This window comes from Triplophysa dalaica, chromosome 15, assembly GCF_015846415.1.
Source record: "Triplophysa dalaica isolate WHDGS20190420 chromosome 15, ASM1584641v1, whole genome shotgun sequence".
Classification (NCBI taxonomy): domain Eukaryota; kingdom Metazoa; phylum Chordata; class Actinopteri; order Cypriniformes; family Nemacheilidae; genus Triplophysa; species Triplophysa dalaica.
This window is the reverse complement of record NC_079556.1, coordinates 6,161,972-6,188,519: the sequence shown is the minus strand read 5'-3', so window position 1 is coordinate 6,188,519 and position 26,548 is coordinate 6,161,972. Positions and strand designations below refer to the sequence as shown.

At 38.4% G+C, this 26,548-nt stretch overlaps 3 protein-coding genes across 3 annotated transcripts; 1 reads left to right on the top strand and 2 right to left on the bottom strand.

Moving 5' to 3' along the window:
* Positions 1-3,013: 3,013 nt before the first annotated feature.
* On the top strand, positions 3,014-16,830 carry mrps5 (mitochondrial ribosomal protein S5). The gene is made up of 11 exons (XM_056768513.1): positions 3,014-3,084; positions 3,835-3,963; positions 6,492-6,617; positions 7,965-8,198; positions 8,888-8,922; positions 12,220-12,310; positions 12,566-12,612; positions 12,809-12,866; positions 14,267-14,329; positions 14,681-14,817; positions 15,918-16,830. The coding sequence occupies exons 1-11, from the start codon at positions 3,036-3,038 to the stop codon at positions 16,140-16,142; spliced, it is 1,194 nt and encodes a 397-aa protein (XP_056624491.1). The 5' UTR covers positions 3,014-3,035; the 3' UTR covers positions 16,143-16,830.
* A 1,141-nt stretch (positions 16,831-17,971) lies between these two features.
* Positions 17,972-20,712, bottom strand: LOC130436916 (myelin and lymphocyte protein-like). The gene is made up of 4 exons (XM_056767949.1): positions 20,429-20,712; positions 19,384-19,551; positions 19,174-19,314; positions 17,972-18,506 (listed from the first exon to the last, which is right to left on the bottom strand). Exons 1-4 carry the CDS (start codon positions 20,519-20,521, stop codon positions 18,429-18,431), a joined length of 480 nt encoding a protein of 159 aa, XP_056623927.1. The 5' UTR covers positions 20,522-20,712; the 3' UTR covers positions 17,972-18,428.
* Positions 20,713-22,295: 1,583 nt separating this feature from the next.
* Positions 22,296-25,967, bottom strand: LOC130436917 (myelin and lymphocyte protein-like). Its single transcript, XM_056767950.1, has 4 exons — positions 25,814-25,967; positions 23,591-23,755; positions 23,233-23,373; positions 22,296-22,871 (listed from the first exon to the last, which is right to left on the bottom strand). The coding sequence occupies exons 1-4, from the start codon at positions 25,886-25,888 to the stop codon at positions 22,797-22,799; spliced, it is 456 nt and encodes a 151-aa protein (XP_056623928.1). The 5' UTR covers positions 25,889-25,967; the 3' UTR covers positions 22,296-22,796.
* Between the last annotated feature and the right edge of the window lie 581 nt (positions 25,968-26,548).

The window sequence follows — 26,548 nt, the reverse complement described above, 5'->3', positions numbered from 1 at the left end:
ACTGAACTGAACTGAAATTGAGCGGAAGTACGAAGTCTGACTTAGTAAAGCTACCAAAGTCTATGGGTTTTTTGAAGGGATTATTGGTAAATCGCCCGAAAAAAGGACAGTGGTAAACAAAACCTCTAAACATATTCACGTTTTATTCTTTGACATAAAACATTGTACCTGCTTGGGATTTTTTAAAGCCTTATTGTGTCTTAAAAAACGGCAGTTGCTAAGTTGCTAAAAGCGACTACTTCATCATCGCGCATATAAAGCTCACAAATAATGCAACATGGGCACAAATCTCTTAAATTGTAGATGTGTATTCATTTATGGAGTAATTACTTACCAGGGAACACGTTTTTAATAAAGTTCGAAAGATTTCTATGAGACTTGGTGGTGGTGACGTTGAAATCGAGCGACTACTGAGTTCATTTGTTGATAGCGGAGCTTATTTTTTACAATCTTCCAAAAGTCTAAGGAAAAAACGCATATGCTTTCGGTCGAGGGAACCAGCGCGGCACCTATTTCTGGGTTAGCCTACAAAAATACGCCATCTTTTATCCTCTCAATTTGACCAAAAACAAGACATTTCAGTAGTCATAAGCTCAAAGCTTTGTGGTGCATCACCTCTAAATAGATTCGCCACACATTTATAAAAAAAATGGTTATAAGTGCTGTTTTGCATAGTAGTTTGTTGGATTGAAGATGAGCAATCAAACCCCCAAAGGGTATTTATTGGCCACTCGTTGCCAGCCCGACCAATCACCTTTCCTTCCTCCTGTATAATCTATCAGCATTATTCCACTCCTGCAGATATAATGATTAATAAACGGCCACGCTGCGCTGACTGTGCCTTTCCAGAGACTCCCTAATCTGTTTCCTGTCGCGTCGACGACAGCTTTGTCTGTCACACAGGAAATTGGAAACGCTTGTGTTTGGATGCATGCGGGAACACTACACTTAGATTTTAGACAACATCTATCAGCCTGACAGCCCGGCAAGCTCCCGTCCTTTCGCTTTCTTTCTACTGCTCGGTCCCATCAGCTGCTTTTCTCTGACAGCCTGGTTCACAGCATCACTTCCATTGAAGCATCACTTCATGCTACTTAACGGTTCATTCCTCCTTCCCCGCTATCCTTTAATTCATGACTTTCCTGGCTGTTATCTTGTGTCGCCATACCCTCTTCTCTTATTGCTAATAATGTTGTTTATGCAGGCACTAAATGGAAATAGTGACCCTGCTGAAAAGTTGATATTGGACCAGCATTCATTTTTTTCCAAGTTCAAACTTAGTTCTGTGTCTAACTGGTGTCTTAGCAGCAAAGACATGATTCTTCACAAAAAAAATATTCTTCAAATGAACCTGGTTGATGTGAAGACAGTATAAATGAAAAGGTTGGTCAATTTCAGCATGAATTTATGTGAGAAAACGTTTTATCACTGTTGGTCAAGTTTGTGCTACCTCAATTTCATTGTGTTGTGTAGAATGCATATTGCTAAAACGAAGCCAACAGATGACAAAAATCCTTGTGTAGGCCCAACAATGATTCGGGGAGTCTCGCAGTCCTGTAATGTAAGCTTGCCTTTAAGGGACACCAGCATCCAAAACAACATATTGCAGTTGACACTGCTAATCTTTAACAGCGAAGACAACAACTGTTCACACAACATTCAGTATACTAAGATCCATTCATCTGGTTTTATTCTGAAAGCAGCACAGATGCATCATTTGCCGTCCTTGTAGTTTGGCAATTGACATGAAAAATTACTTTCCAATGGAGTTGGTGATTGGAAAAAATGCATTGTATACCTTTTTAGGTGAGCGCATTCTACAGAGGAATAAGCGTTGCCTTCAAATATTTGCGATCTCGGAAGACCACTTCAGTTTGGAGATGATGGTCTAGTGTGTTAAACCACTGAACTGGTAAATCAAAAGGTTGCTGGTTCAATCCCAGCAGCCACCACCAGTGAGTCCATGAGCAAGACACTTTACTCCACGTTGCTCCAGGGGGATTGTCCCTGTAATAAGTGCACTGTAAGTCGCTTTGGAAAAAAGCGTCTGCCAAATGACTAAATGAAATGAAATGAGTTTGTTTTATATCAAACCCATGGAAGGTTCGTCGGAGGTATGCTTGAGGATGTACCCTCACCCTCAATGATGGATTTAGCAGTGAGGAAGTTGCCCTAGGTCTCAGAAGCAGCCTCTCTGTCTCTCTCTTCAACACTCTCATCTACTCCATATATCTCCCTTGATATCCCCTCTCTCGGTTCCTCTTTATGAGCACCTTTGCACAGATTCAGTTTAGAGCCTGTTCAGTACCGGCAGGTTCCCCTGTGATAGATGCAGTCTAAACAGGACACAGTCTGACTGCACCTGATAATGGAGCTGCTATGAGGATATAGGAAAGGCTCCACGTGTCATTCCTTCACTCTAATGCACACGGCATCACAGACCGACTACAGATGGGCGCAATGTCCCACATGACAGCACAGATATGATGTGAGTCCCTGAGAGAGCTCCAGATACCAGCCCTAGCCTTTTTAACACAAACATTACATTTTCATCTTTTGAGGGATTGCACACGTGGCATAATAATCCAAAATTGATAAAATATGCTTGATAAAATTGTTATAAAAGCATGCATTTCAGTTGCAGTGATAATATCATGGTGCATTATGGGATTATACTAAAGCATACTTTCTTTATACTAGTCTTTTACGTTTATTCATTTGTGAAAAAAATTCTTTTTGCAAATAAATGCGCAAAGTTTAATTACTTTTATAACATCAATGTAGATGCAAACCACTAACGTACCCCACAGGCACTCAATTAATCATATATTTCTACATCAGCTCTTGAAATTACCTTATGTTAATACTAGTGATCCATTCGTCCATTTCTTGTCTTTTGCTTTTAAATACGATCGTTTATCCATTCTGAACGTTTGAAGCGGTTGAACAAACACTCTTGTTAAAGTATGTTTTAGTCAGGCACATGTTAGGACAGCACTAGTCTCGGCGCTGAAGGACCCCTGAGCATCTTAAACATGGCGGCTGTCACAAGGCTGTGTTGTGTCCTCAGGTTACCATATGAAGGTGAGTTTTAAACTTTAAATCGTGGTTTTATCTTTGTTAAGTGTTGTTGCTGTTGATTGTCACTTAAAGCAATGCGTAATTAAGGATAAATGTAGTTTATAAGACGTTTAGATGATAAAGCTAACATGAGCATGGCTTACTGCTGTTACTGCTATTATCTGTCAGAATCACCAGGAATAAAATTAATATGCTAGAAAATGCTTCGATGTGTCTCTTACGTATTTAGCGAAAGATGTCTTCCCTACAGTCTATCACAACTATGACATTCCTATATGAAATTGTCGTAAAGACCTTAAAAATATAGAGGAGTTGCACCTATTTATTTGACATATGTCTTGTATATGATTCAAAAATCAGTTTATAAAGCAGTTAGATCTGCTTACTGACTGGGAGCATTTTGGTTGCACAATTTTTCTAGATGCAAAGCACATAGGAAGTGACACGACCAACCCTCTGATCAAATATGAAGATTTAACAACAAATAGGACTGTTTGTTTAGGCAACAAATGCGATACAGATTGCAACTGGTAAAGATAAACATATTGTACTCTACACATTGTTGTGAACCCAGGCAAAGTAATATACAAACTCCTAGTTTGTTTCTGTAATTATCCATTTTATTTAAACTTGTCAAACCAGCATTTGGACAGTTGTGTCATTATATATGTAATCTGATCCCGGTTTGGGTACTGAACTTTGCAGAGCTGGCTTTATACTATTAAAAGTATTAACTGTCTGTCTTGTCAACAGGTGTTGGAACACTGAGAGCACTAGGGGGCGCCGCTCACCTATCCCACTTTGTCAGACGCAGTCCCACCCAGCACGCTCCAGTCACAGCAACCCTGCAGCCAAACAGACATAGCAGCTTCTTCAACAAATGTGAGCCGCTTATGATGATACAGTTAGATTAGCGTTAATTTGTGTGCTTTTCAGTGCATTCAAACAGTCTTGACATGTTGAAGCTTAGTGGTTAGGGATCAGGACCGGCAGCCCTTAAACAAGATGTTTAACCTCAGGTCACCCTAGCAAAGATTAGATGTGCATAAATTGATTCAGATTTATTTGTCTGGCGAATCAGTTACAAACTTGTAAGTAATCCTCATAGTATTTAACCATTCAGGAGTGATCACGGCAAGCACATGACACGAACAATGAGCTGTTTCATTCTTTTGTGAAACCTAAAATCAACTTTAGGAACCTTTTATACTGCCTCTCTAGGTTTATGCATGATTTCCTTTCGCATGGATCTTGCCAGTATGGTTTTTAAGCATTAACAATCTCTGCTTCACTATGAAATCTGCCCATAAATGTGACTTATTTAAGCTTATTAGGCAGAAACACGTTCAGCTGCCTTTTATCCTTAAAGGCATAGTTCACTCATACATGTTCTGTCATCATTTACTCACCCACAGATAGGGCTGGGCGATTCACCGAAAAGTAATCGAAACTGACATTAAGAAGCTCTAACCGACATATTTTTTCAATGTCAGTTATTTCGATTACTTTCCCTTTAATATCCACGTCGACGGCGCGAGCCGCTGTACCTAACTTTTTTCTTATCAGCGCAAAAGAGACTTAAAATATTCGATTCGAAGTTGTCTTCTTTTACGTGTGTACACTTACAATAACATCAAAGCGTTGTTATTTTGTAAAATGAAGAAAATAAGCAGGGCACGTTATCAGCCGTCTCCTCTCCGCTCACATACAGGAAGTCATTTCTGAAATGCATCTCTGATCCAAAACTCTGCAAATACTCATCACACAAACATGAAACGTATTTCTACAGAAAGCTTAAAATGTCTACTTTTGAATGACCCAATTCAAATGGAAATCAAATATTCTGTGTTTATGTAATATGCGTGAAAGACAGGTACAGTTAATACGAGACATTCTTCCAGGTCTCTAACGTTTAGTGATCACAAGACCTTTAGTAAAATGTGCATATTATGAGGAATGCAGATAAACTGAAACACGTTTACTTCGTATTTCTTTTTTTTAAGAGGAGTTTTAAGCTCCTTCAACTATTAACTATTATTTCTTTCACGAGATGGCTCCTATGACATCCGGACTGGTGTCTCCAGGCCGGGTCCTGAAGTACACACGATTTCTCACGGCGCATGCTGACAGATGATTTGCTGATTTGTGTTGCGTTTGTTCTCCTGTCTACAGTGGGAGAGGGAGGAATTGTTTCCAAAAAATAATACAAAGATTCCTATTATTCGAAATGTTCAATATATAACCATAAATACTTTGTATTTTCTTTGATTATCTAAAAATTATATGAGATAAGAAATGTTTCATTAGGCAAAATATCCTACCTTCAGTTGGGCATATTTACACTACAAACCTTGTCAATGATCTATGCGGGCAAAAAAACAAAAGAGAAAACAAAAGAAAAATTATTGAGAGAAAATGTCCAATTAATCGAAAAATTATTTTAGGCCAAATCACCCAGCGCTACCCTCAGATTATTCCTGTATACATGTCTTTGTTCTATTGAACACAAAGAAGATATTTGGAAGAATGTTAGCAATTTTCAGTTCTGGGACATCATCCAATACCATAGTATGAAAAATTATTTCACATTTTTTGTTTTGTTGAAAATAAAATGAGATCTTTTAAAAAATGAATTTGACTACTACGGTAGTCATTGATGTCCCAGAAGTGAACATTTCTAACATTCTTTCAAATATCTCTCTCTGTGTTCATCAGAACAAAGTCTTTTATACAGGTATGAAACTACATGGGGGTGAGTAAAGGATGATAAAATATATGCACTTTTTTTAATTTGTACTTTGAGCCTCTTCGTTTAAATAGTACAAGTTAAAAAAAAGTAACTGTTACAAAAGAGACGTCTGTTCTTTTAATAATGAGCTTGTTTTTAACTTTTCAAACTGCAAGGGGTGCCCGCAGCGTCTCTCTTGCAGATGGTGCGATTACGTCAGTCCGGATGCAAGTGTGTGTTTGCTTGAGTTTAATGTGAGTCGGTGTGTATTGGGGATGTTTGGCTGTCACATAGAATTATGATGTTTCTATAACTGCTTTTGATGAAATCGGATGCTTCATTAGGCCTGGCAGCCCTCTCGCTCTCATCTAATTAAGTCCTAATTAAATCTGAACAACATCAAACAACTCCCAAAGTCCCAGATCAGCCACACACACAGACACCGAATGTGGATGAAAGTCCGTCCTTGCATGGCCAACAGCTGAAATTAACAAAGACGCTTATTGTGCAAATGTTTATCTGTACTCACCGGCTAACAAATTATTCTTAAGTTTATTCTTTGTTTGTCACATTGGCTATTTAGCTGGCTGTGTGTTGATAAAGTGTTAACAGAGAGTGTGACTACAGTTGTGTGTTTGTTTGATTGATTGATTGACATTTGTCTTTTGTCTTTTCCGCTCAGTGACAGCTGAAGAGCTCTGGCGGGGTGTCTTAGCCGAGACTGGCGCCGGTGCCAGAAAGGGACGAGGAAAGAGAACCAAACGTAAATTGAAAAGAGATCTCAACAGAGGACAGAATCTTGGAGAAGGTACACACCACCCTCAGTTCTCTTCTTTCTTTTCTGTTTTAGAACATACTGAAAACATTTTAAGCTATAATGGTGCTAATTTAAGGTTCCCAAACCTTAAGTACATTATTCGGTTCTTCTAGACTGACATCACAAAACCTATCTTGTGTGTCAGTGAGACAGATGTTGAGTGACTGAGTCAGTGAATGTTTCATCAGAGGGATTTTTCATATAATTTCCTAACTCCTTGTGATCCTTAAGCTGCGTTCAGACCACCACCAGTGTCGCCAGACCCTCGCTACGAGGTTGTCAGAGGCGTTCCTGACTTTGGCAGTCCTAGAAACATCAATAAAAAGACCTGCTTTAAAAGACAAGAGATGGAGGATGTGAGCTCCGCTGCTGTACTCCTTTTGGTTGTCGCTCCCGAAAGTTGCTCATCATTTGCATAAAGTTGAGCAAATCTCAACTTTGTTGCTGAGCTTTTGTTGCTAAATTATTGTGAATAGCTGCTGCTCCATAGGTCTCATTTGGGGGCACCTTTTTCATCTCTTCTGAGTTTGCAGGTCTATCTAACATCTTCTGCAGGCGAACGAGAGCCTTGTTTTCCTGGCAAATGACGCAGGCGTGTCATAAGTTCCTGTGACGAACACAGCATTTTCCGTTTTCAGCCAATAGAAACACCTCTGGTCAGGCGCTTTCTTAACCATCATTTTGTGGAAAAACAAGCCTCTCGTTTGCCTGCAGCGGATGTAATACATTGTTGTTAAAAGCGTTGTCAATATGGATATTTCTCTAAAACAAAAGCATCAATTCGCTTCAGAAGATCTTTTTTAAGACCACGGAGTCATTGTTTGATCGATGGATACACTTTTTTAAGCTTCAAAAAATGTTCCCCCATTCACTCCCATTCTACCTCTTGGAAGTAAAAGTATACATGGTATTATCAAGAAGAATGCCACATACACTTAGGATACCTTTGGGGTAAGTACAACATGGGGGATTTTGATTCAAGCAGTGTATGCCAAGTGCTTTTACTGCATAAGAATTTTCAATCCTTTAAAAAATACCATTAACTTTTATTGGTAAACATTTCAATCAGTTTGCACCAAGCTAATGATATAATATCTTTGAAGTTCAGTAGTTGATATTTTCTATTAGAATCTAACCTTCTGTTAGGCCGATATCTCTCACAGAGGGATCATTTATTGACTCTCATTATCTCCTTTCACTTAAAAAGACCTCAAGGGAGTTCTATCGATTGTTCGCTCTCCCTCAATCTCTCTCTTCAGTTCATTGAGTCTTTTCCTGAAGCAAAGTTTTCTATAAAAACCAGTAACAGTGTCTGTACTTGGGTGATCTCATCCGCAGGTCGTGCTGGGTATCTGTGGCCCGGTCTGAACACGGCTGTGTACAAGGATGGTTCCGTCCAGAGGCCTTCACAGCGAGGTGAGGCGGAGCAAAAAGAGGTCACAGCAGCCCTGGAACGCCAAAGAGATGAATGGGACAAACGCAGGAAGACCAAGATAAAGAGAGAGAGAGGATGGACGGGCAACTCCTGGGGTGGGATCAGTCTGGGCCCGCCGGACCCAGGCCCCAACGGAGGTGTGTGTGTATAATTGTAGATATTAGATTTTTCCAAAACCTATTGAGTTAGTAACATTTCTGTTATTATTAACATCACATGGCCAATTTCAGAGTGTATGAAAAATACACAGCAGCTAATGTGATTAGTCTAACTTAAAAAGGGACGAGCAGGTTTAAAACAACTTTTTTTTTTACACTCCTACTACACAAAACATGTGATCTTATATCTGCACCTCCATGCTTTAGTTGCCTTTAGGCACACACTCCTCGAAACGAGAGCGAAATCTCCTTTTAATTTACACTGCTGTTCCACGCCATTTTCCATCTTGATTTCCCGCGGTCTGATTGGCCGGTGGGAGGTAGGCACAATCTCTGGTACCCCTGTGATGGATTGCCCAGCAACAGAGAGGCTCGAAGTCTAAATCACGTCTAGATGTGCTCCAACCTTTTCACCTCGAATCACTCGGCAACACCCCCAGCTTTAAATCTAGGAAATATTCTCGCCTCTCACAGGCAAAATAAAAGACCTGTAATGAGTTACTGCAGCAAGCGTAGACCCCCGGGGGGCAGAGGTCAATACAGACTGCTCTGCAAATCTCGTTTAACACTCTCGCTGTCCCTAATCAAACACATATAGGGTTCGTTCAGGAGCGTTTCCTGCAACCTGTGCTGTTTTGGGGATTAAAAAGTTTTGTTTTTCCCCACAGAAACTTATGAAGATTTCGACTCGCGAGTCATAGAGGTGAGTACAACACGAAATTGCATTTAAAACTCATTTAACTTTCACTAAAATGCGAATGTAATTGACATGTGCTTATTGTCATATTCATAAGTAGTATTTTTTGGACTATGTCTGTGAGCTTCGTGTGGTTTTGTGTGTGTGTGCTTGTATTTAATTCCCCCAAAGTTTCTCATCAACTCTTAACTGCCTGATGTGGGCTGACGGGATACCAGATATGCACAACACAAAAAATTTGCATGTAGTGCGGAGCGTCTGGAGCATTATCTAATTATACACAACAATAAACGTTTGATAAACAAATCTCTGTATGGAGCCCCAGGCTTGCACCACCAGACTCATTTGGCAGAAATGTTGCTGAGTTCAGAATGGAAAACAGTATGCCGGTTCACCTCGGGTCTGCTCTCTCTCTCTCTCTCTCTCTCTATATCTTTTACTCTGTTATACTTTGCATGTTGTCTTCTTTCTTGTCCTCATTGTTCATTTCCATAAAGCTTTATTGGCAGAGGAGCAGAAAGGTTTATAGTCGAACCTTTTCCTATATGAACACTTCAAGAAATCATAAGAAAGGATGATATTCTGATGATTTATGTTAAATGAACTCTTCTCTCTCTTTCATACTCTCTCTCTGTCTTGTTGATGGATGTGTCAGTGCTCTTGGCAGATTAGTAGTGCATCAGACTGTGAGTCAGACCCCTCAGTCTTTTCCAGTGTCAGATGCTTTAAAGTAATAGTTTGAACGAAGATGTTCACTCGCCCTTACTTGTTGTTACAAAGAGAAAAGTTCATCCGAATTCTAGCTGCAAAATAAAACCTTAAAAGTCTATGCAACTCGCTCTATAGTTGAAACCAGACAACTAATTGTGTCCCTTTAAATGTGCATTGAGATTGTTGTACAATACTGGAATGTATTGCAGGCCACTGGACACTTGACATGAGCTTGTGATGTAACCAAACTGCATAGATCTATTCAGACACAGAGGGCCTTACAAAGAAATGAGGAGCTTCTGCAGCCCACTATAGATGAAAATCATTTGAAGTGCTCTGTGACATTATCAGGCTTGCTTTCCCCTCTGCGTTCCTCTCCAGCCCTCCCTCTTCCTCATTCTGCCTAGTGTCCTGAGAGGGAACAAGCAAGAATCGTAAGAGCCCGAGTACTTCTAAAAGCACATTAATTATGCCAAAAATTTCCTGTAAAGCCTAGAAACTGTCCCAAGGACAGAACCTATCTGCCAAAAGAGAGGGACGAGAGCCAGAGTGCTCAAGAGCGCATGACATGAGAGCGAGATGGCTGATGGTTACAGAAGAGTGATATAAGTAATGGTTATGGAGATGGATTAAAAGAAGAGGAAGACTTTTATAGTTATGGGCTTCAATCTGACCCATTTGTGCTGCGGTTCATCATGTCTTGTAAAGCTTAGATGACCTCATTTCCTAATTCTGTCGCATTGGCACATTTTTCATTGCCTGTGGTCACCTTGTAGGCAAGCGGGCCTCACACGTTTGTGTTTTAAGCATGCGTGTCATAAGATTATATCTTATAATAAATAAGATTATTTCCATTGTATGTATAGATGTGCTTTCCTATCAAAGTTGTAGAAAAGGACATGTTAGTTCTTAAAGGGAAATTTCGCCGGCAAATCTAAATTTCCCCATGTTTAACTCGCCCTCAAGTTACGAAGTCGTTTGTTACTGTAATTTAAATACTTTTCCATTGAAAATGTAAAGTAAGGGTTTACTCTTATTACTTATGTAATTGTATTAGTTACTTCTGATGTGATGGAACTAAATTCCGTGTAATATATTCAATAGTGTAAATGACATCAACATTATGAGTCTAACTTTAAAATGGAGGCTTTAATGTTTCCTTCCCACATTTGTAATACTTTGGTCGGTTAATAAGAATAATTTATGTTGTTATTTATTTGAATGAATTATATACGCTGTTTCATGTCTATTCTTCGATCAGTTATTATCAAGGTTGATGTAGGATATAAAACTTAATTAGTAATAAGTAATCAAATACTTTTTGGAGAGAGTAATTTGTACAATAATCTAATTACACTATTGAATATGTAATTAATTACTTTTTCAGAGTAATTTACCCAACACTGCCCTCAAGGCATCCTGATTGAATATGACTTTCTTCGTAAAGAATATTGCATTCTTGTATTCTTCTTAAATGTAAATTATGTTAAAATATACTTTAATATTTTACTAGATTTGGTTTATAATTGCTCAGCAGAAGTTTTTTTACACACTTATTATTGTGTCGAGGTGGAGTTGTTTTTTAATTTAATGATAATTTATGGGTTAAGACAACAGTTAGTGATTGGATAATAACAAGACCCAGTCCAAGTACTTGGAAAACACTTTTGTTTTGTGCGTGTGCGTATGTAAACCTCTAATATTGTGAAGCCAAAAAACAAAAGTGTATTAGTATTGGTTACAGAGTTGTGTGTGTGCTTGTCTAACAATCTGAGCAGATGGCATTTATTTAACAGTCACACAGAATGCAGGTGGGAGTCACCCCCCATCTTTCTCTGTTTTTCCCAAATAAACATTGTTCTTTTTTCCTGTCATCGTTTTAAGTTATTCCACTTATAGCACTATGTCAAATTACTTTGATTTAGACACAGCCACTGTGCACATCTGCTGTTATTATCTGTTCAGTAGACATTGTTGTCACGTATGTGACTCACTTCCTAGAAACGTAATGTGAATATTTTCAACCCCGTTTGCCCAAAACCAAATGTGAATAGGGTCAAACAGATGGGTGCAGTGGATTTTTATCCAGAAAGATTTTTTTCTGTTAGTGTGTGAATGAGAAATGATAAATCAAATGCCTGAATATGTTTTAGTGGAAGTATATTCAATCTTGCACACCTGTTCGTTGTCTTGGCCCTACAGCAAAACAGTTGGTTTGAAAATGTTGTGAAATGTACAATTTATGAATCTTAAGGAACTCCTGTATCAAACATCTCTTGTATTTTGTTCTTTCAGTCATTGGTCTTTTCCCACATCAATAAGATACCCCTATAGCAAACTGTTACACCGACTGCAGGGAGCGAGATCATTTTTTTATCTATAAATGCATCACCTTATACAATTACGGCCTACAGGGAGAGAAAGCACATGTGTGCATAAGGACCACTGCAGTATTGAGATTGATTTCATCGTAGCGCTTGCCAGTATGCTTATACTGCCTCCTGCTGGTTGTATTGTGAACGTGCACACAAAAAATTCTTCCTTGCCAATATTGATAGCAGTCATATGTGATGTTTGTTCTGTGATTGGCAGGTCAAGAGTGTGTTTAACATCACAGCCAAGGAGGGGAGGAAGAGATCTATTAGCGCTCTGGTTGCTGTGGGCAATGGAAATGGGGCTGCAGGTGAATCCAAAAACACGCACTTGATGGTTCTTTAAAGGCTAAATGGCTTGTTAGTGGTAACGGATGGCAGTGACATTATGAAAAGAGACCGATCTAATAATCTTAACCTCAGCTGAGACTTGCTATCATGCAATTGACTATAATAGTCATAGAGTGTATGGAGCGACCCTGTATTAATACAGTTTAATATGTGGGTGGAAAGACAGAATGGCCATAAACGAGAGGTAATGGGCTGTTTTCTTCACCTCTCCGCAGGATTTGCACTGGGGAAGGCAGCAGACAGGAACACTGCACTTAGAAAAGTAAGACACTGGTCACACTTACATTCTCATTATGTTCTAAATGCATCTTTTATTACCTTATAAGTGTCAACTGTGAAAGATGTTTAGGTTACTTTTTTGAAATCGAATCCAAGGTTGAAACTGTACACCTATAATTGTTGTGCTTCAGCCAGCCAGATAAGCTTATGGTATTTTTTGCAATTCTGTTCTTTTGCAGGCAAAGAACCGAGCTGTGCATTATCTCTACTACATCGAAAAATACAACAACCACACCAGTGAGTCATACATCACTTTGAAGACCTGCGGTCACACTGCAGAAACTGGAAATGTTGCGTACATGTTTGTGTGGGGTTTGAGATAAAGCTTCCACTGGTGGGAATGGCATTGATCTAGTTTCTTGAATATGTAATTTATCACAAAAATCCTAAATCCTGAACTCCAGTATTTAAAGGGAACAAATGCATTTACACAGGAATTATGTCACTCTGATGTTACATTCATTTAAAGCTGCAAAATCATCTCTTGTATTTTTATTACCGTTTATACCTGGTGGATCAAAGCAGACCTATTGTGTACAGTAGTATGAATTTCATTAGGAAATGAAAGCTTGGCAAAAATGAGAAAATATCTTCTTCTGCCTTATTGCTAAAAAATGAAGCTGTATCTAGATTCAAAATCACTCATTAAATCAAAAATGATTCAGACACCAGATATAATTTTTTATGACACTAATTAGTTGGCCTAAATTGGCATTATCTAATTGTGTACTTCAATTAAACCCCTGACAGCTATTAAACCTAATTCGTTACACACCTTTCTATCAAAGTTATCTGACATTACATTTATACATTTTGCATACGCTTTTATCCAAAGTGACTTGCATTGCGTTATCGTATACATTTTTATGTGTAATCCCCTGGGATCAAACCCGCAACATTGCGTTGTTAACGCTCTTACCACTGAGTTAGAGGAAAGCTCTATTGGCGCAGGTTAACTCTGAGTTCTTGTCATATTTTATTTTCTAGACTATACACTCACCTAAAGGATTATTAGGAACACCTGTTCAATTTCTCATTAATGCCATTATGGTGGTGGTGTAATGGTATGGTGGATGTTTTCTTGGCACACTATAGGCCCCTTAGTGCCAATTGGGCATCGTTTAAATGCCACGGCCTACCTGAGCATTGTTTCTGACCATGTCCATCCCTTTATGACCACCATGTACCCATCCTCTGATTGCTACCTCCAGCAGGATAATGCAGCATGTCATAAAGCTGGAATCATTTCAAGTTGGTTTCTTGAACATGACAATGAGTTCACTGTACTAAAATGGCCCCCACAGTCACCAGATCTCAACCCAATAGAGCATCTTTGGGATGTGGTGGAACGGGATCTTCGTGCATCCCACAAATCTCCATCAACTGCAAGATGCTATCCTATCAATATGGGCTAACATTTCTAAAGAATGCTTTCAGCACCTTGTTGAATCAATGCCACGTAGAATTAAGGCAGTTCTGAAGGCGAAAGGGGGTCAAACACAGTATTAGTATGGTGTTCCTAATAATCCTTTAGGTGAGTGTATATTAAGTCATGAAGAGAGAGAAACAGTTTGATGTGAAACTCCATTTTGCCTCAATTAATCTGTCTTTAAATGTATTTTTATCACCATGTGCAGTATATCATGACATCGAGTCCACCTTTAAAAGGACCACGCTGAGAATTAAGAAACAGAACGAAGGTAATGGACTTGGTTGCACACATTTAAATCTGTTTTATCTGTTGAATATATTTGTGGTAACCATTTCAGACTCCTTCACATCTAGTCCAGCCACAACCGATTTTGATAAATGAAAGCTATGGCTTTATTTGAGACTCCAACCCATAGAGTCTTGTTACATCACTTCATAACACACTCCCATAGGAAGTGGCCCCGCACGTTCCTCTCACACCTCATCATTGATCTCATCTCTGACACCTGAGAAATGAAACCTGCTGAAGCTCTTACGACTAGATCAAGAACCTTGGGAGACCTGTGATGTGTTGCCAATACCGTTATTTAACACACCATGTGCTCTCAATGTGCTCTCAGGTTATGGCTTGCACTGTCATAGGGCTGTTATCACTCTCTGTAAGCTGATTGGAATAAAGGACATGTATGCTAAAGTGGAGGGCTCCGTCAATCTCTTAAACATCACCAGAGCTCTGTTTCATGGCCTGGCCAGTCAGGTACGACTTTGTAACCAAGCACTCTTAAACATAAAGGTACTTCTCAATGCCAAAGGAGAACTTTTTTGTCTAAATAGTTCCAAAAATACCGTTTTATGTTTCATGAATGGTTCTTTGTGGCAAAAAAGGTGCTTCAGATTTATAAAAATGTAAGAAAGTGATGGAACCTTTGACTGAATGAATCAAAAATGGATCTTCTATGGGATCGCTGTGAAGAACATGTTAAAGTACATTTATTTCTAGGCTATAAAGTTTTGCCAATAATCTAATTTCTTATTTGATAAGGGGGCTGTGTTTTCTGTCGCAATATATCTGTCCATGAGAGACTCATTACATCATGCTATTATAACAAGTAGAAAAGAAATCCCTTACTCTGGGCGTTGATGTAAATCCAACCAGATTTTTTTATAGAAACGATATATAAACAATTGGGATATTGAACCAGGAACAATCCCTACTTGGTCAAATCACAGTCACTCACGTACCGATACTGTGTAATGTGTCCAAACAATGTGATTTGTCAGTATAAAGTCACTTTATCTTTTGTAGTCAGTTATCTTATCCATAACAAAAATTCTAGTAACAATAAAGTTAATATATAATCTGTAATAAAAAAAAATGCAGTCACGCCAAATACAGTACATACCACTTTATTTCCCGGCAGACCTGTTTCCAGAGAGATAGATCATGTACAGGCTACTCTAATGATGTTAGGCTGTTGCACCTGTGCTAAATTACAGTAGATAACAACTAGACAGAGTTCAAGCTAAATCAATTTAATTCCAGGCGGTTCAAGAGTTCTTGCTGATTGGCTGCCGGGAGAAGTTGGTGTTATGAAGAGAGAGAAAGAGAGATCACTGCAGAATAAGCCATTGTTCACAGAATATATTAATAGGGCTTAAATGAGCATAATACAAGATAATTAAGGACCGCCCGACCTGTCTCTCATGACATTACACTTTTCAATTGAAGAAGTTGGTTGTTCAATACATTCAATGTGTTTCCATTTGTGTTTTTTGAGAATTTAACTTATCAGCCCATTGCTAGTGCCTTGCTCTACTAGTAGAGCTACTTAAACCCAATGCTCTGCCCTTCTACAGGAGACTCATCAGACTCTAGCTGATAAAAAGCAGCTTAACGTTGTGGAGTTCAGGGACGAGCAGGGGCCTCTGCCTGTCATCGTGGCCCGGCCGCAGCTCGGTACACGTAACGAGCCGGAAGTGCAGGATGAGGTACCCAACGCGCGCCTGCACTGGGCGGAAGTGAAAGCCGCGCAAGGCGTAAAGAGATCAGTGTGGGCAGGGGTCAAAAGGACCATCTGGTGATTTGGACAAGACCGAACAATGATGTCCTGCTGGACTTCACTGTCGGCAGTGTTTTCGGGGAGCTGGTGCTCCTTGACCATACTTTTACAGCACATTAAAGTGACCGTTCACCCAAAAATGGAAATTCTGTCATTTACTCACTCACTCAAGTTGTTCCAAATCTGTATAAATGTCTTTGTTCTGATGAACACAGAGAAAGATGTTTTGAAGAATTTTTGTAACCTAATAGTTCTTGACATCCCACTACTTTTACCCACTACTTACATAGTGGGTAAAATTACAATGGTAGTTGTACATTCTTAAAAATGTATTTTGTGTTCAACAGAACGCTAACATTTATAAAGCAGTTTTTCCTACATTGGTAGTCAATGGCGGCCAAGGGCAGTTTGGGTAGAAGCTTTCTTTCAAATACCCTTCTCTGTGTTTATCAGAACAAAGAAATGTTTACAGATTCGGAACAACTTAAGGGTGAGTAAATTAAGTCAGATTTTTTTATTTTTGGGTGAACAGTTCCTTTAAGTGTGCGAAAGTACTCATGGCGATTATGACTATATATTTCTAGTTCATTGCAATGTGAATGTTGGAAAAGATATGAATTATTGTTTTTCAATCTTTCACTTTCAACTTATATTTACCTGTATGTGACATTACTGTAAGAGCACCAATAAATCTACAATGAACCCAGACACCTCTGTTTCTCTCTTTCATTTAACTAACAGCTCCTTAATGGCAGACAACAATGCAGACAATTTAATTTTTCAGTAGCACATTGACAATCCAGCTCAGCTGTTCTCATAATAGTTTTGCTTTCCCAATAACAAGCTATTTGTTTAGAGAAAGGAAGCAGTGCAGTATGACAAAATTATACCTGGCTGCTTCTTGGGTAAGATTTGAAGTTCAATTATCTAAAGGAATAGTCAAATGCTGTATCTCCAATTTCAGTGAATATTCTCATTCAAGTGTATTGTTTTCACAAGAACTAGTTGAATCAAAACACATCAGCATATCGATTCTTATGATGATTCAGGGTGTTTCCCAAAGGTAATTTTTGTATTAAAATGCTTGAATATAGTTTAAAAGATCATTCTTTGTAGTCCAGGAATGTAAATTAAGGCTTTAGTTTTAATCTGGTGCTATCAGTCTAATTGATGCGTGTTTTTGTTGTGCCAGACAATTGCTGATTATTTTGAAATTAACCTTGATAATCTCAGTTAGGTTTATAAAAGCATTTAAATCTGTTAATGTTCACCAACAAATGAAAGTTCTGTCATCATTTACTCATCCCCGTGTCATTTCAAACCTGTATGGCTTTCTTCCGCAGAACACAAAAGAAGATATTTTGAAGAATGTTGTTTACTAGCGCCCATCACTTGCATTGGTTTTGTGTCCATAGAATAGAAGTGAATAAGTGACGCTGCTGTTCGGTTACCACCTTTCTTCAAAATATCTTATTTTGAAAGAAATTACAAGAGGGTGTATAAATGATGACAGAATTCTCATTTTTGGGTGAACTTTTATATATGTTTTCATACATCCCCAACCATTGACAATGTTTCATTGTCAGATGGTCTGTTATGTAAAACATATCCTGTTCATTTGATTCTGGAGTCTGTCCAGGTTCTCAGTGTCCCCTTCACCAAAACAAACGTTGTTAAGTAACGCGTATACGTTTTTCAGGGAATTTTGATAATTTGAATCTCTTTATTGAAATCCAACATTTTGGCTTGCTTTAGCTTCCACACAGAATATGCCAAGAGCCCTTTTATTGGTTTAAATTATAGTTTACATTACATAGACTTGTGATGACATTGCTTGTATGTGTATGGAGTTCCATACAAGTTCATAGGTGGACTCTATTGTTACAAGCTGATCTCACAAATACAAGCGCCAGAATACTCTCTGGCCTGCATTCAGCATCTTTGAACGGTTAAATGCATCAAACGTAAACAGTCCAGTTCATGGTCTTTTACTGTAATATTGTGTTCATCGTATGTTGTAAAGATAAATACATAAAAATTGATTAATCTAGTACAAAGTTACAGTGAGAATACAAAACCCAGAAACTATTCCTTCATTTGTCTTCGTATCGATACTTAAAGTTTCCCTTCTCCCAAATATATGAAAGAGTCATTTTTAAAAAGAAAGAGGTCTGAGTACTCTAGTATGAAACACAAGATAATTTCGAGTCTCAGGTGTGGAGGATAAGATTCATATCTCATCCTTAGCAGCTTTCCAATGTTAACTTTCTGTAGTGCTTGTACAACTTTTCCGATTCTTTGTTTTTCCTCAACAGAAGGATTTCCATCGACAAGCAGAAAGGATGCAGTGGATGAAGTAGAGCAATGTGGCGAGGTAGGCGAATACCTGTGGGAAAGAGGTTGAAAGATCAGTTAAACATTAAGTGCACTTCAAACAGCTGTGCAGTCGGATGTTAAAGTCTTGAGTCAGAAGCAGTGACTATGAATAATAAGTAGCTTTTAGTCGTTTTTTTCTCAATCTTTTGTGATGGTCAGATGTTTGTTTTCTTTGAAAGCAGTGGTTCAGGCATTATTCACTTTCATCTTGTTTCAAATCCATCGTTTGGAGTATGAAAGAAGAAATGTATTTTTCATGCGACCACTATGAAAGGATTTATTGTGGTAAACCGATGGATTTATATTAACATAATTTCCAAAGTACGATAAATGTATTCCATGTAAATCTACTTAAACCAGCAATGTGTCAGGTCACAGATAATCCGATAAATATTATTCATTATAAATATTATTCATTGATAATCTTCCCTTCCTTTGTTAACTGGTTCAGTGAGATCATTCAGATCCATGACTTAATCCAAGTTTCGGTACTCCATTGTAATTGCATGGGGAATAACTTTTTGCGCATTTCTATTATTTATCAACTATATTTTTTTAAGTTTATTATTTTATATACTGCAAAATCATAACATCACCTTGAAGTTGAGATACAAACAGTCTAACTTATTGAAGATTTTTCATAAACATGACATGTGTGTGTTTTATGCTGTACTTACCACTGCCGCAATGTCGATCTGGTAGTAGTTAAAGGGATATATGGCCATGGCGGTTTCGTTTCTCATGTTGATGGTCACAGTGGCCAGAGGGACAGAGGCACTCAGGTAGAACATTGCAGCAACCAGGTGGTAAAGAAAGTCCTGCGCACAAAACCCATTATCAAACCCAGCTCATTCAAACCACAGACCAGTGTAAGTTTCTCTACTCACCAGTAAAGAGCAGATTCCCCTGTTCTTGTGTCCCCCGCAGGCAAACGTGATGAACCAGAGAAAAGTGGTAACAAAACAGAAGACAGACACACACATGACCCATCCAAGAGGATTGTTGGGTTGCACGTGTGTGGAAGCCACCAGGATCCAAACCAGCCCTCCACACACCTGATGGACACAAATACACACATGTGTGACAATGCAACCAATCAAATAACTGCTCTTGAGATGAGTTGGTTAACGCACTACATTTGAAATGCACTTTGTACACTATACAGACCAACACTTTTTCTCCCACAACTCCTTATGCATACTAATATAAATGCGTTTGCTGTAATATATATCTACTGTTCTTGATCATGCAGATGCCTTAACAAGATCAACAAATAACAAATTTTATAAACCAGACACACACTGGTTAAACTCAAATTTCCAATAATAAACACTCATAACCTGTCTCTGTGCACTAGTAAGACATGCTTATTTCAATTTTTAAGTGAGTTACTAATACGTGAGCTCCTTAAATTCTCATGCGAAACACTAAAAAGTGCCAGAACCAGAAAACATACTCTCTTTTCAAGCATCACTTTAAATATTTTTTCTTCCTTCCATTGTCTCCTTTGAATACATCAAATGAAATTATATCCTGACATTGGGAAAACAAGTAAGGAAATCAGTGTCAACAAAATCTTAAACATTAGAAATAACTCTTGTTTTAGCACTGTGACCCCAAATTGTGCATCTAAATGTCTCAATTGGCACAATTGCAAATTAGCACTTATTGCAACAGATTGTTCCTTAAATTTACAGAAACTGACCCAATTGAAAATGTTATATATAACCAGTCACTACAAATATAGACTGCTGATGATTTTTTTCTTCCATTCAATATCTTTTGTGTAACTTTGTAGTGTTTTGTCGAAAGAACACATTTAATACATAATGCAAGTAAAAATAGCCACTTTCTAAGTAAATAATAGTAATAATATTTTACTATGACTGCATGTTTTTTTGGAGAAAACCAAATGATATTGCGTTCACGCACCAGTTCAGGCATGTAGAGGATGTCCGGTGCGGTGGAACAGATGCGGAATCCGCTGGGCAGACTCGCCATCGACTGTTGCGTGGATGCTGCCATCTTCACACTGCCGTTATCCGCTGCAGGAAAGAATGGAGTAACGGAGCCACGGGTCCCTCTTTTCAATATCTACTGGAGACCAGAAAAACCTGCTTTGACATTCCTAAAAGCTTCTGTATGGAGTGGACACACCCTCCCGTCATGAGGAGAGCAGCGGTCAGCTCCAGACGCGGAGAGGGGTGTGAGAGGAACGCCGTTTTTGCGATGCTTGTGGCTTGAGTAAGAAGTTGAGTAATATTGAAGAGGTCAGACTGCTCCGGTGTTCACACAAACAGTCACACAAGACTGACCATGATTTGAAAAGGCATGTTTGATGAACAATTCGTCTTTAAGAAACAATAGCAAAATATTAAGTCTGACTGGAATAAGTCTACAAAACTTTTTTTTTTTTTTCTTCACCGGGACATGAAACATGGACCTGGTAAGGTCTCTCTCTCTCTCTCTCTCTCTCTCTCTCTCTCTCTCTCTCACTCACTCACTCACTCTCTCTCTCTCTCTCTCTCTATCACTCACTTACTCACTCACTCACTCACTCAATCTTGCTCTCTCACTCACTCACTCACTCACTCAATCTTGCTCTCTCACTCACTCACTCACTCACTCACTCAATCTTGCTCTCTCACTCACTCTTACTCTCTTTCTCTCTCTCACTCTTTCTCTCTCCCCCTCTCTCTCACTCACTCACTCACTCACTCTCTTGCTCTCTCTTTCTCACTCTCTCTCCCCCTCTCTCTCTCACTCACTCACTCTCTTGCTCTCTCTTTCTCACTCACTCACTCACTCACTCACTCTCTCTTTCTCTCACTCACTCTCTCACTTACTCTCTCTTTCTCTCACTCTCTCTCTCGCTCTCTCTCTCTTACTCTCTCTCTCTCTATCACTCACTCACTCAATCTTGCTCTCTCACTCACTCACTCAATCTTGCTCTCTCACTCACTCACTCACTCAATCTTGCTCTCTCACTCACTCTTAATCTCTTTCTCTCTCTCACTCTTTCTCTCTCCCCCTCTCTCTCTCACTCACTCACTCACTCTCTTGCTCTCTCTTTCTCACTCTCTCTCCCCCTCTCTCTCTCACTCACTCTCTTGCTCTCTCTTTCTCACTCACTCACTCTCTCACTCACTCACTCACTCTCTCTTTCTCTCACTCACTCTCTCACTTACTCTCTCTTTCTCTCACTCTCTCTCTCGCTCTCTCTCTCTTACTCTCTCTCTCGCTCGCTTGCTCTCATTCTCTCTCACTCACTCTCTTTCACTCTCTCACTCACTCACTCAGTCACTCTCTCACTCACTCTTTCTCTCTCACTCACTCTTACTCTCTCACTCACTCTTACTCTCTTTCTCTCTCTCACTCTCTCTCCCCCTCTCTCTCTCTCTCACTCACTCACTCACTCACTCTCTCACTCACTCACTCTTACTCTCTCTCTCTCTCAGTCACTCTCTCTCTCTCTCTCTCTCTCACTCACTCACTCACTCACTCACTCTCTTGCTCTCTCTTTCTCACTCAGTCACTCTCACTCTCTCTCTCTCTCTCTCTCTCTCACTCACTCACTCACTTACTCTCTTGCTCTCTCTTTCTCACTGACTCCCTCTCTCTCTCTCTCTCTCTCTCTCTATCACTCACTCATTCACTCACTCACTCACTTACTCTCTCTCTCTCTCTCTCTCTCTCTCTCTCTATCACTCACTCATTCACTCACTCACTCACTTACTCTCTCTCTCTCTCTCTCTCTCTCTCTCTCTCATCATCGCAAATGATGTACTCAAACATAATGTATATCTCACATATTTATTATACAAAAGTTGGTTGTTTGTTTTTTGACAGCTCGAACACACAGCACATATTAAATGCATTTACAGACTTCAGAATGGCAGAGGTTTTGAGCGACTCTTCAAAACCTTTAAAACAAATCTAAGGTCTATTGAATATAAAAATAAGAAATTAAATTACAAAAACAAAACCAAAAAAACCTTTAGTTTTTTGCTGAGCACATAATATACAGTGGGTGCTTAGTTAAGGTTTATTCCTTATATTCTGCTGGTTCAATGGTTATGGTAAAGATCGGTCCCCTATATCCTATCGAGTTGTTTGGGGTTGGTTGGTTGTTTAGTTTGGATGGTGGGTCGTCCCTGGTATCCGGCTGGTACAGCGTAGTTTGGATGAGGTTGTGTTTGGCAGGGTTTGCTGTCATATGTTTGGTTCGCTGTTTGGTTCATCTGGGGCATTCCAACGATGTTCTCTAGAAAATGTGTTTCTTTTCTATGGCTTTATAGTTTTAGGACGACATCCGTCGGAAAGCAGAAAGAATTGCATGAATGCAGTACAGAAATGTGGTAAAGAAGGCCATCACCTGCAAACAAATGAAAATGTTATCTTATGCTTCATGTCATCCTTAGTTCAGGAGCTACTAAACCCCAAGGGTTTGCAAACCTCAGGAGACTGTGACGTATTGAAAGTTATGGAATGAAAATACTGAAACAATTATTAGTATTATTTATTTACTGACTCACTGTACGTCACGTGACAAGGAAGGCTTTCAGTTAATGACATTTAAGCTAAAAGTACACTGAAACACTGAGTGTGTTCTGACGTTTCATTTTGATCTGTACTTTTACACTACATATTAACCTGTTTCTAAACGGGTTGGGTAGGAAATTACATGGCATACTTGGATTTTAACCTGATGTAATACAGGGAAGTATGAGTCTTACCACGGCGGCAATGAATAACTGGTATATCCTAAAAAATTCAACAGATGAAGAAGATTGTGCTTTCAGCTGGGTAGTGACATAAGCCAGAAGCACAGATGCACTTAGATAAAACAATGCAGCAGTGGCATGATATCCAACATCCTGATGTGAACAGAAGAAAGAAGTTAGGCAGCGGCACCAAAAAGTATATGAACACATTACACTTATAGTTACTTTGCATATGTTATTATTATAAAGTTAATTCATAGTTTCATTAACCATCCACCAAGACACATGCACATGTTCATGTACCCAAGACTTCTAATTATGATACTCAAACATGACAAAATGATATCTACCATGAACTGAAATCTCTTACCAGATTAGGCCAGATGCTGCTCTTGTTTTTTCCAGTGAGGAATATAAAGAACCAAAGGGTGGTCATGAAAAAGCAAAATATGGACACAAACATGATCCATCCCAGAGGATTTGCTGCTGTCACACTTGTCGAAGCTATCAGGGTCCACACCAATCCACCAAACACCTGCATCAAACAAAAAGATTTTACATAACGATAATCAAAGGCAAAAATGTCCCTAACTCAAATGTAAAATATTACCAATTCATAAAAAATCCTCTTGTTTATTTCTAGTCTTGTTTTATTAAATATAGGCTACTAGTATTTTTTTTTTAAAGCAGATGATTGCTTAGTCGGAAACAATAGAAATGTCTCTTTGCCTTCAACCAGCTGTAGCCGGAGACCCCTGTTAGATTAGTCCCTGTAGATCTTGTTTAATGGGTGTGTCATGAGTTTCTTATTCAATTTTGTCAATTAATACCTACAAAACAAAGTAGTTGTATAAACAGGTGTCAACGGACAATTGAAGTCTTACAGGTTAAACAGCGGCTCTGTCTTAATTCATGTTAAGCTCTGTTTTAGTTTGTTTGTATTTATTGTTCTATATTATGAATAAGGTTAAAATTAAAAAAACACCGCCTTAGGAGCTGTTTTACATATACCAAATGCATACATAATAAAAACAATTAAATCAATTCACATGTGAACATTCTTTTATTAAGCAAATTAAAATGTCTAGAACACATGTAAACAATAATGAAATTTATTTAATTTCTTTAGGACAACATTGATGAACCATTTTTGAGCAAATTCAAGTGTTGACTACTGTACGTATATATATATATATATATATATAGCATCATCACGGCGGTTATGTAGGAAACTAAATTTATTCAGAAGAAAAAATCAGACATGAACTAAAATCAGACATGAACTAAAATCAGACATGAACTAAGAACTAACTCACTGGTTCAGATGACGTGCTTAAACATAACTTAAACTCTTAAACTAAAACTTTCACGTAAACAAAATACGTATTACGACAAAATAATTTTCGAAACATTTCGACTTTATTCTTGACAAAAAGATATGTACCTTTATTCTCGAAACATTTCGACTTTATTCTCGTAACATTTCAACTTTATTCTCGAAACATTTCGACTTTATTCTCGTAACATTTCGACTTTATTCTCGAAACATTTCGACTTTATTCTCGTAACATTTCAACTTTATTCTCGTAACATTTCGACTTTATTCTCGCAACACTTCGACTTAATTCTCAAAATCTTGGATTTTTATTTCTTTTTAACGTGGCACTAAAACGCCATCCTACAGCAGCCTCCATCCCCAACTCCACTTCAAATTTTGTATCGCAGGACTCGACTTCAAGCCTCAATTATGTCATTAAAAATTTTGTGTGTGTGTGTGTGTGTGTGTGTGTGTGCGTGTGTTCATTTTCAGCTAAAGATATCTCACACTTAGAGTCATTCTATGTTTAACACTATTTGCGTTTAAACCATAGCCTTTGTTTAAAACTTTTAAAGAACACATAAACCATTAATCCATTCTCATATTCCTATCCTACAAAACAGAGTGAGTGTACAGTTACTTTAAAAGCAGCTCCACCCCACAGCAAACTGCATTACACAATAATGAAGGCTCTTGCTCTGATCAACTGCCTCTAAATGACAGACAGGTACATACAGTCATAACTCCAATTACAGCTATTCATTTGCATTTCAGTACACCTGTTTAAAATCTAAAACTGTAAGTTCAGGGGTCCACTTTACCTAGACTTTTCGATTTAACAAGTATTAAATAATGTACAATGTAGCATACATTAAAGTGGTAGCAGAAAACACACTAGTGGTTTGATAAAAATTAAATGTAAATCTCTTTTGCTAGAATGTTAAAATGCAGGCTACAATACTGTGTAAAAACATGGATGTCAGTGCAACTAGGTGTGTCACATGCAGTCTGATTGAGCAAGTTTATGGGAAATGACTGCATTAACTCACCTGGGTTTTCTTATTTAAAGAAAACAATTTAAAAAGCACATGAAATAAATTTCGGATCCAAATAGGAAATGCCAACTGCTTTTCAAAAACCATAAAAAGTGATTGTTAAAATTACATCACCATCAAATCCAGCAATATCCTGGAATCCTTTTATAATCCTCCCTAAACCATGATCATCCACATGTTTACATTCTTCTGATTTGACTAAATCACAAATCATACTCACAAACTCTGGGATGAAGAGAACATCAGGCAAGCTGGTAAAAATCGAACCGCCACTGGGAAGCCCTGTATCAGACATTGTGTGTGATGCCAAATGATTGTCAGATCTCAAATGTGAACAGGGACAATGAGTGACTACTTAAACACATCTCTCACAACGTCCCTCCCTATCCTCTTATTCTGGCTCATTTGCACATGTCATTATTCATATAAAAGATCTGTCGATCTCTTTGTGTATCTTGCAGAACTGGTTTATTTAGATCTCCGATGTTTCCTCAACACACCACAAATATTTATAAATGCAATGAAACCCACTACTTCACTTCCAATGTAAAAGATCCTTCAATTAAATATTGACTCGTTTGTTTGAATCGTTTAATTTAAAATGATACACATTTTAAAAGTAAAATCCGTAAGTTTTGATTTTTGGTTTCTCACCGAAATACAATTTTACAATGCTAAAAAAACAGAAACAGAAAAGGAAAAAAACAAATGATGAAAAAACTGACAGGATGGGGTTTGTGGTTCAGATGAAGAGTTGTACTACTCTAAATGAGCCCATGAGTAGAATGAACCACCAGCTTTCATCCGAACTGCAGCGTCCTTCACAAGGTTAAAAAACAGCTCAAAACATACCTGTTCCTCATTTATTTGACTAACCAATAAATATGTATGTATATATATATTGTTCATTCTCTCCACTGTTTACTCCAACTTACATCCTCCTAGTAGCATGGCC

Bases quoted from the DNA above. Each gene is read 5' to 3' on its own strand.
- mrps5 (XM_056768513.1), top strand. From the start codon at position 3,036: ATGGCGGCTGTCACAAGGCTGTGTTGTGTCCTCAGGTTACCATATGAA. The intron at 3,085-3,834 runs GTGAGTTTTAAA...TCTTGTCAACAG, and splicing joins CCTCAGGTTACCATATGAAG to GTGTTGGAACACTGAGAGCA. The intron at 8,199-8,887 runs GTGTGTGTGTAT...TTTTCCCCACAG, and splicing joins GGACCCAGGCCCCAACGGAG to AAACTTATGAAGATTTCGAC.
- LOC130436916 (XM_056767949.1), bottom strand. From the start codon at position 20,521: ATGGCAGCATCCACGCAACAGTCGATGGCGAGTCTGCCCAGCGGATTC. The intron at 19,552-20,428 runs GTGCGTGAACGC...TGTGTCCATCAG, and splicing joins TCCTCTACATGCCTGAACTG to GTGTGTGGAGGGCTGGTTTG. The intron at 18,507-19,173 runs GTAAGTACAGCA...TCTTTCCCACAG, and splicing joins AGATCGACATTGCGGCAGTG to GTATTCGCCTACCTCGCCAC.
- LOC130436917 (XM_056767950.1), bottom strand. From the start codon at position 25,888: ATGTCTGATACAGGGCTTCCCAGTGGCGGTTCGATTTTTACCAGCTTG. The intron at 23,756-25,813 runs GTGAGTATGATT...TGTTTGATGCAG, and splicing joins TTCTCTTCATCCCAGAGTTT to GTGTTTGGTGGATTGGTGTG. The intron at 22,872-23,232 runs GTAAGACTCATA...ATTTGTTTGCAG, and splicing joins AGTTATTCATTGCCGCCGTG to GTGATGGCCTTCTTTACCAC.